The sequence below is a fragment of the Sinocyclocheilus anshuiensis genome, unplaced genomic scaffold (assembly GCF_001515605.1).
Source record: "Sinocyclocheilus anshuiensis isolate Anshui unplaced genomic scaffold, SAMN03320099.WGS_v1.1 scaffold670, whole genome shotgun sequence".
In the NCBI taxonomy this organism is placed as follows: domain Eukaryota; kingdom Metazoa; phylum Chordata; class Actinopteri; order Cypriniformes; family Cyprinidae; genus Sinocyclocheilus; species Sinocyclocheilus anshuiensis.
Genome location: NW_015546062.1, coordinates 676471 through 686592, shown reverse-complemented (window position 1 = coordinate 686592; position 10122 = coordinate 676471). Strand labels below are relative to the sequence as shown.

The window sequence follows — 10122 nt, the reverse complement described above, 5'->3', positions numbered from 1 at the left end:
ATCATGCATGAGTTTCTTACTTCTGCTGAACACAACAGAAGATACTTTGAATACTATTGGTAACCCAACGGTTGGCGGTAGCCATTGACCTGCATAGTATTTTTTTTTCCATGCTTTGGAAGTCAGTGGCTACCGTCAACAGTTGGGTTACGAATATTATTCAAAATGTGTTCAGCAGAAGAAAGAAACTCAGGGTGAGTAAATGATGACAGAAATGTCATTTTTGGGTGAACTGTCCCTTTAAGTGATCGGACTTGTGATTTTCAGTGATTTGCACCTGGTGGATTATAGAATTGTGAAACATCTCTTACTTGCATTGAATTGAGCCTGTTATCTCTAGGTATTAAAATATAGAAAAATGGGGTGTTACTTTTCAAGTCGTCTCTCTCTTTTTTTTTTTTTTTTTACAGATGGCAATATCTGAATTGCGGGCCAGCACCTGAAACAAGGCAGGCCATACATAACGAGGTTAACATCATTGTATTATGCTCAAATGTCACATTTTCCTACAGAGTTGGGGAATTGATGTTTAAATTGACAATCAAAGACTTTTACGGATAGATTTTTAATCCTTTTTGGAATTTTCTATTTTATTGAAGTTGGTGAAGTTGTCATTTTAGAAACGCTGTGACCAGTTGTGGCTTTTTATTAAATGCATATAGAAACTTAGCCTTGTTTTATAGCAGCTGAAGTGAGATTGGATATTTAACGGACATTATTTCCTGGAAAATTATTCTAATAGTCAAAGTTATCATATTTTGATATATTTTTTTTTAACATCTCACATAATATACCATGTTCTCTGTTTACTAAACGATTGAACTTTATACCTCAAAAGAGGCTACATTTTGCTTTGTCATGATGGCTTACTCAATGGACTACATGCAAGAGTTAGGTGGAGGAGATGCCTTCATCTGCACAGAGTGTGGTGAAGGATTTAGTCAATACCCAAAACTAGTCGAACACATGGCCATTCATGGACTTACTGACATATTTTCCTCTGATGGTTTAAGCATTAGTAATGGTAGTTGTATCAATGCATCCATTGAGGTCGCTCTCCATGAAAACGGAATGCTCACAGTGGTTGATCGATCTGTGTTGTCTAACTTTACATTCTTGTTTGGAAAACCTTCATCCAAGTCATTATGGTGCCAACCCCCTAATCAAGAAGCCTTGACTTCATCTAAGATACCAGAGAAGGAGTATACTCAGTTTAAGTGTGAAAGATGTGGACAAGTGTTCAAAACCCCAAAGAGCTTACAACAGCATCAGCAGTACCGTGCCCTCGAGCAGGGGTTCAAATGCACTCTGTGCTGCAAGGTGTTTAATGACCGGGAGAGTCTGCAGAGCCACCTTCAAAACCATGCTCATGAACGCTTTTATAGCTGTGGACACTGTGGAAAGCGATTCTTAAGACAAGAGACCGTACTGTCACATCAAAAACAGTGGCATGGATCTGTTGGTTCCAAGACTTTGAGTAGATCCAAGGAAAATCAAGGAAATAACATGGACAGGTCTTATCCTTGCAAAATTTGTGGCTTGCGCTTCTTTTGGTTGTCTGACTTGCAAAGCCACCTAAACAGTCATTCTCGTGTCAGCAGGCCATTCAGTAAGGTAACACAAAAACAGGAAATGCTTGCGGACGAAGAAAGTAAGAAAAATGGCATTAATTCAGTTAAAGAGCAATGTCGTTGTGGCCTGTGTGGGGAACCTTTCAACCAAATTTCAGATTTAAGAGAGCATCATAAAGCACAGCATCCAGATGAGGTTGAAGTAAAGGACTCTTCAGGTTTACCAACTAAGATGAAACAGCAGTACCATGGTGTAATGCGACAAATGATTACAAAACAGCAAAAGCTGCGAGTTGATCCACTAAGGCCAAGCATAAGAGGAAGACCTAAAAGTGTGAAAAGAGCCAATTTTAGTGGTAAAATATTTTCCTGCAAACTCTGCCATCGTGTGTTTGTACACTCAAGCAGTCTCTCTCGTCATATGCGTTACCATAAGGGAACTCTGCACGCCTGTGTTTATTGTGGAAGAAACTTTCCACAAAGATGTGATGTCACAAGGCATGTGGCCATGTACCACAATTCAGCGCTTCAACCTAAGGCTCCTGGGGAGTCAAAGACAGAACATGAGGATAAAAACAGTGAACAGGAACCTGCAAAAGCATCAACACAAACAAAAAGTGATGGTAAACCAGAAGAACATGAAGAAAATCAGCCCACATCCAAGACAGATGACCTGTTACTTGGTTCTCCTTATAAAGGAACTTACAAACCAAGGATGAAGTACAAATGCAAAGAATGTTGTAGAGTCTTTGGGCTTCTTAGTGTTTATCGGCGACACGTGTATTACCACAAGCGACGTCCCTGCAAGGTTTTGCTCAGTTGCCCACTCTGTCCAAGCCGCTTCACATTTCTGTCTGCTTTAGATCGCCATCTTGAATATCATCATAAAGGAGACTCTGAAAATGATGGCACAAAACCTCCTGAGACTAATGTAGTTGATTCCAAAAGTCAACAAGGAGATGCTGATGCTGAAAATCCTGATAAAAATGCTAATAATGGCATGTCATCGGAAGTACTGAATGAATAGACGTAGAGATCCACAAAATGGCCAAAAGTATATAGACACCCTTATCTAATGAACAGGTTTGGCTATTCCAGCAATTTTAGTGAAGACAAATGTAAAGCCTCAACTCTAAAATGGAATATTATGTGCTTTCAATTTTGTTTCAACATCGAGGACCCTTTTTCTATTCCAGCAGGGCAATGACCCTTTGCACAAAGCAATGCTTTACTGTTTCAGGTGTTGAAGAAAGTGAATGGCATGCACAGATCCACTACTGAGTACCTTTGCGATGGATTGGGAATGCAGACTGTGAGCCAGAATTTTTTGCTTGATGTTATTGCCTGACCTTCTTGATTCTCTTGTCTCTTGTGAAGCAAGTCCCTGCGACAGTGTTCCATCCCAGAAGAGTGGAGTCTGTTATAGCAGCAAAAGGACTGATTAATGTCATACTTTTGAAAATAAATGGTTGACGAACCCCAAAGGCATTTAGGTCTTCATGCAAACCAGCACTGTCCTTTTGGAAAAGAAAAGAGCCCTCCCCACATAGTTGCAACAAAGTTGGAAGCACCGAATACTCAAGTACATTATTGAATAGTATGATGTTAAGATTAGAATTCTGCTTGGAATGCCTGGACAATAGCCTTCCTAGTAACTTGATAATTAGAAGAGAGTGTCCACAATGAAGATATAATGTAAATCAGAATTCTCAGAATGTTCATAGTAATTAACACACTTTTTTTTTTAGTTTTTGAGTTGTACTTCTGTAGCGTTTAGATCCTCGGATGTACCAAATGAATGCTGTTGTCTCATGTATGTTGCATTTGTTGTATATAAAAATGTTTCCCCAAAAATTCTCATTTGTATTTTCCAATTTTTGGATAAGCAATTCAAATTCTTATTCAAAGTAGGTGTTGACACAGTAAGCATTCACAAACCAAAGGGACCTATATGAACCATTATAGTGACCAATTTAGAGTAAAGCAGAACTTATTAATCCTAGAGTTATTCATGTAATTTGAACTGTCTTTGATAAAAGGTGATTCAAGAACACACTCCTGCTGTGATTAGGAAAGTATGTTAGTTAGCTATACTTTTGTTTTTATTACAGTGTAGATTTTACTTCCCCCAAAGTCAATGTCCCTACACAGACTAAAAACCGCATAGGATATATATATATATATATATATATATATATGTGTGTGTGTGTGTGTGTGTGTGTGTGTGTGTGTGTGTGTGTGGCCTAGAAACACACAGCGTCTCCCTGACATGCTGCATCAACACTAACTGCGGTTACTGAAACCACGCCTTCTTTCTTTGCGTGCACATTTGGGCCACATTATGCAATTATTTCCACATAGTGAGGTAGATATGTGGGGGCGTGTTAGAACGAGCCGTTTTAGGGGGGCGTGGCAGAGTCTTAACTTTGATAAAGTATATCTCTTTGGTTTTGAGACTTTAGTCTTTGTAACTTCAGGGATCTTATCTATGCACAATCAGCTTGTAACACTCCAAAGAGAAAGGAAAACTTGAAATTGCATCATAAGACCCCTTTAAAGACCCTATATTTTGTTGCAGTAATTTTGCAAATTTCACTTATCATGAATAGTCAAAGGCACACTCAGTATTCATTATCTCATTGACATATAAATAGTACTTTTAAAAAGTATGGTTAAAATAATATACACTGTAGCTTCAGAAAACTTACTTTAGGTTTTTAAAAACTTTTGTGTGATGCTACATTCACACATTCTAACGACTGACATTTAGGGCAACATCCAAATCACTGTGAGTGCACCTTTAAGATTTGTGAGAATGACTTATGTGGGAAGACTGTTTAAGTATACTTATATAATATGATATTATATAGAATGATTTATAACAAGTGACCTGTTTGGCAACAAAAAAAAATGTATACCAATATTTTGTAATGGTAAAATTGTAGCTATATGGCTTTTGCATTTGTTTTTGTGAACAGAAGCTTTGCTTTTTTTTCTGTGGTAATGAACAGCATGCTACAGATTCTGTTTTATGTAACAAACAAATTGTACCTAATCCTGTTACACAAGGTCTTTCAAAGCTGTCAGTGGTGTGGGGTTAATTTAGGGTTATGTTTAACACACATTGATGATATGCGTTTGTTAGGGGGCATTCACATAAGAACAGAACGCAGATCTTAAACCATGTTTGATTAATTTCTTTTATTTGCAGTAAACAAAATGTAAACTAAAAAAAATACTGAATCTAGGTTTATTACACAGATATCCTGGGACCCTAGATTTAATGGTTGGTAACGCAGCTTTAGGCAGTTTGACTGTTGACATTAATGGCATTCTTACACCAATGTACTCGTTGTTTGGTTTAATTTTCTTTTGCCGACTGTTAGATTCTCTCAGATTTGAAAGGTACCTTCTTCCAAATGCTGTTATCTGATTTCTCAAATGGTATTCAGTGGGATTTAGATCTAGACACATTTGTGGCCTCTTTACATCAGTCTTACATTGTTTTGAACTGTTAATGGGTGTTTCTGAAGTGCTTAGGTTCTTCTACCATTGTTTGAGGAAGTGGAGACTGATATGTTTTGAAATTACCACAGAACTGAAGACTCTGGCATAGGGTGCTTTGTGTTTGTACATGGCACCAGCATTTTAAAGAGCATTGAAAAAAGCTAAAGGTCATAGGTAAATGACCCTAAACAAAAATCTAAACACCTATTATTAAAAAGACTGCACTGTCTTGATGTGGCAAGCAATGAGTGGCACTGTATATTGGTACAAAATTTGCATTTGGTCAATCCAATGACAAGTGGTCAAGTAAGACACATTACCATTTACACCTGGGCCCGATTGTATGAAAACCCTTTGACTTAAAGGGGTAGTTTACCCCAAAATGAAATTCTGTCATTAATTACTCAACCTCATGTTGTTCCAAACCTGTAAGACCTTTGTTCATCTTCAGAACACAAATTAAGATATTTTTGATGAAATCTGAGAGCTTTCTGACCCTGCATAGACGGCAACGCAACTATCACGTTCAAGGTCCAGAAACGTAGTTAGGACATTGTTAAAATAGTCCACGTGACATCAGTGGTTCAACCTTAATTTTATGAAGCTACGAGAATACTTTTTGTGCGCAAGGAAAACAAAAGTAATGACTTGTTCGACAATTCTTCTCTTCCGAGGTATTGTACCTTGACTTTGGTAGTTGCGTTGCTGTCTATGCAGGGTCAGAAAGCTCTTGGATTTCATCAAAAATATCTTAGTTTGTGATATCTAATTTTTTGAATTTTAATTTTTGGGTGAACTATCCCTTTAAGTCAAAGGGTTTTCATGCAATCGGGCCCAGGTGTAAACGGTAATGTGTCTTTCTTGACCACTTGTCATTGGATTGACCAAATGCAAATTTTGTACCAATATACAGTGCCACTCATTGCTTGCCACATCAAGACAGTGCAGTCTTTTTAATAATTCCTAGGTGTTTAGATTTTTGTTTAGGGTAATTTACTTATGACCTTTAGCTTATTTCAGTGCTCTTTAAAATGCTGGTGCCATATACAAACACAAGGCACCCTATGTCAGAGAATTCAGTTCTGTGGTAATGTCAACACATATCAGTCGCCTTTTACTCAAACAATGGTAGAAGAACCTAAGCACTTCAGAAACATCCATTAACAGTTCAAAACAATGCAAGACTGGTGTAAAGAGGCCACAGATGTGTCTAGATCTAAATCCCACTGAATACCAATCGAGAAATCCAATAACAGCATTTGGAAGAAGGTACCTTTCAAATCTGAGAGAATCTAACAGTTGTCAAAAGAAAATTAAACCAAACAACCAGTACATTGGTGTAAGAATGCCATTCATGTCAACAGTCGAACTGAATATATCCCTGAGGCAAGTCATTAAGACCATTACAACAAATTTCTTAGTCGTCACTCTTACCTACAAAAGCAATGGAGAACATTTACTATAAATATACAGCAGTAAGGCAATATTTAAGTCATGGAGATTACTAAAGGGAGTCTGGTGGATGACAAAGAAAATTCGAACACTTGAGTGTTTCCATGAGTATACGCACACCGACAGCACCCATCTGCGACCCCAGAGGCTGCTCAGATTCCTGCCAGTGTTATACAACTGGCCTCAAGTAATGTGAACCAAAACACCCAAGCCAGCCATTATAAGCTATTAATCACCAATGTGCACAAGACAAAGGCATGAGATTAATTGAATGGTGGAAATAATGAAAAAACATAAACATAGTTGAAAAGATTAAATACTGCAAGGCACTGGTGTAGTAAAGATAAAAAGCCTTTGATTAACTGGGCTTAGTCATTCAAGTTATTAAATGTGATTACATGTTTCGGCTACACAGCCTTCCCTGAAGAAGACTGTGTAGCTGAAACACGTAGATCTATTATATTGATATTATCTTGCAACAAGTAGTACTATCTAATGCTAGGTCCACAAGTTTCCTTTGGATTGTCTCCATTGTTTTTTCTAGCTCTTCAACCATGGAGATCTGTTGTTTGTTGCACATGTAATGTGGTCTAACCTGCTGGATCACAGTTGTTCGAAAGCATGTGACCACATGAGCATTTACACTATGCAGCAATGTATCTCTAAATGTAGTTAAAAGTGGACAATTTCAAAACATGTTGTCCACTTGTGATCAGGTTGACCAAAACCTTAATTACAGGTATAAACAGGAGCTGAGATTTGAAGCAGTTTACAAAAGAATAGTGCACAGTCAGCCAGTGAAGAGCTGTAAGAATGTCAATGCTTACTATATGACTATCTTATCTTGTCCATGAAGTAGTCTGAGAGGAATTGTGCTGAACCTTTTCAATGTTTGTCATTTTTTTTATTTTGTCTATTCTGAACTCATTATGGGTGTTTGTATTAACTTTTGCAGATCCTCTCATAGTATAGTCTTGGAATATGCAAAACACTAGACGTTTATATATGAGACCACAGACATAGTAGTACAACTCATCCCACCCCCGAACGTGATTTTAAGGGGGACCCGAGTCAATATGCTCTTCCGGGGGCCGCTGTTTTTAGGACTCTTAGAAAGTGCAGTGTTTTAGAATGGCTATGGTTTTGTGGGGTCAGGTCAGTGGATATGCAAGTAGAGCAACCTGAACCATCTGATCATTTCCACTGCAGTGCCGTTAATGTTAGGAAAATGACACCCTCTGATTCCTGTTACTGTTGATTAACCCAGTCATGTCATTTCAGTTCTTCAACTCTGCTTGTTGAAATTGAGCTTTATGTTCCCTCTTTGTTGTGTAACCATGTAATATTTGGAGAATCAGATAAACAACCTATACCACACAGTGTGCTGCTAACACCCATAAAGTCTTCACTAAATTCTCCTCTATACTCTGTCTGCTTCCACTTTCTCCCCTACCTCTCTGACTGGTTACGTCTTTGCCACTTTTTCTCCACTGACAAGGTAGAAACCAGTTGTCTGCTCTAGACACACATAGAAACGTACATGACTCACATGCAACTCTTTTCTTCTCTCCTCTCTCAGAGTCTGATGGTTCCAAACTATTATACTAGGATGTTCCCTAGATTATATCTTCTCTCATTTTCCTCATACCATCTCTGTTACACCCTTACCTGTTATCACAGACACAATGAACATATCTTATTCCACTTGAGTTTTTCCCACCAGATTTAAGTTCAGTAATCCCTACTATAGCCCCACTCAAACCAATACTTGACACTGCAGCAGATTTCAGGTTCCATTCATGTATTCAGCAGGGGCATTTATCCATAGCCACTACAAGTGAATTCAAGACTCAAACCAATGATGTTTGTGTCACTTGTGCCATGCTTTACCAGTTGAGCTGGAATTGGTAAGTATTATAAGTATCAGTTCTGAATTTCTGATTCCTGCCAAAAACATTGACAAAAAAAACCTTCTTCAACTTTTTGCATTCCTTTCACAGAGCAACCTGCAGAATAAAACCATTCTGGCTCCAAAAGAGGACATTTTACTTAGACTACCGTGCTCTCCTTTCCTGAAGCCTTATAACTAGCAAGAACATCAAGATCAACTGCCATCAATCTGCTTGACCTGTCCGCTGGCTTTGCCATCATCAACCCATCATGTCCTATCAACCCTATCAGCATTTTGGATCAATGGTACTGCTCTTTACTGCTTTGAATCCTATCTTACAGGCATATCTGTCCATGTTTCATGGAGGGGAGGAGCGTCTATATCACACATGACCACTAGGCTAAACACTGGAGTACCCTAGAGATCAATACTTGGCTCTCTCCTCTTATCTGTATACTTAATACAGCTTTACTGGTCATTCCAACCTGATAATCCCACACTTTCATCCTGTCTTTCTAACATCATGGACTGAAAAACAGGAAAGGAAGTGACGTGGCCAAGTATGGTGTCTCATACTCAGAATTTGTTCTCCGCATTTCACCCATACAGATGCACACACACACAGCACTGAGCAGTGAACAAATACACACACCCAGAGCAGTGGGCAGTCATTTGTTTGGTGTCTTGCTCAAGGGTCTCACCTCAGTCATGTTATTGAAGTGGAAGAGAGCACTTGTCACTCCTGCCACGACAATTCCTGCCAGTACCGAGACTCGAACCCACAATGTTTGGGTTACAAGTCTGACTCTCTAACCATTAGGCCATGACAGGCCATGACTGAAGGATGAAGGAATGTCATGTCCAGGTCAACTTTGCAAAAGCTAAACTCATCGACGTACCAGCCAGGCCATCAATTGTATAGAACAACACCACCAAACAGCTAAACCCAACAACAATAGCAGGCATCTTTTGGAAGTATTTAACAACCATCCAAACAACTGCCCAGTTTATGCTTTTTAACATAAAGAAAATTAGCACACTCCACTCTGATTATGCTGTGTAGTTCTGGGTCCAGACTCTTTTCATCCCAAAATGGAAAACTGGAATGCTTTACTATCTGGCCTTCCAGCTGTCAAGACTTGCAGATGATCCAGAATGTTTAAGAGCATCTGGTCTTCAGTCAGCCAAAATTGTGCCCCATGTCACATCTCAGTTGACTCACTGCCTATAGGCATCTACATCAAATTCAAGGCTCTGATGCTAATGAACCAAACCCACCTCTCTGTCTGCATTCTCCCATACCCTGGAGTCAGTCAAAGAACACATAATTGCGCCATCACATTGTGGTACAAGGTCACTTCCAAAAGCCTTCACCCTGTCCCTCTCCCTCAGCCTTCATCTTAACAATGCAATCCACTGTCATCTTTAAGAAATGGCTAAAGACATATTTGCTTTTGATAAAGCATCCTGTAAATCAGTGTGTCATGGTTAGGTCACTTTGGTCGGTTTATTTTTGGACTGGAGCTAGAACACTGACGCTCCTATTGTCTTGTCTTGTCATTGTGAGAATACGATTACGAGTTTGGTTGGGCCGTATGCTCTTCTGTCCACATTAGTAGTTTTGTGTGCAGAGCGTGGTCTTTGGATCCCAACACTTCTGTCTAGTTTGGTTTTTGTTCTGTCATGATTCAGACATTCATG

The 10122-nt window shown here is 38.9% G+C and overlaps 1 protein-coding gene across 1 annotated transcript in view; it reads left to right on the top strand.

Annotated features, from left to right (window-relative positions):
• The window catches only part of LOC107699518 (zinc finger protein 43-like), a 7461-nt gene extending 3732 nt beyond the window's left edge, over positions 1 to 3729 (top strand). The window contains exon 3 of the mRNA XM_016500801.1: positions 411 to 3729. Within this exon, the coding sequence (XP_016356287.1) occupies positions 859 to 2598 (1740 nt within the window). The 5' untranslated portion in view covers positions 411 to 858 and the 3' untranslated portion in view covers positions 2599 to 3729. The remainder of the gene's footprint in view (positions 1 to 410) is intronic.
• The last annotated feature ends 6393 nt before the right edge of the window (positions 3730 to 10122 follow it).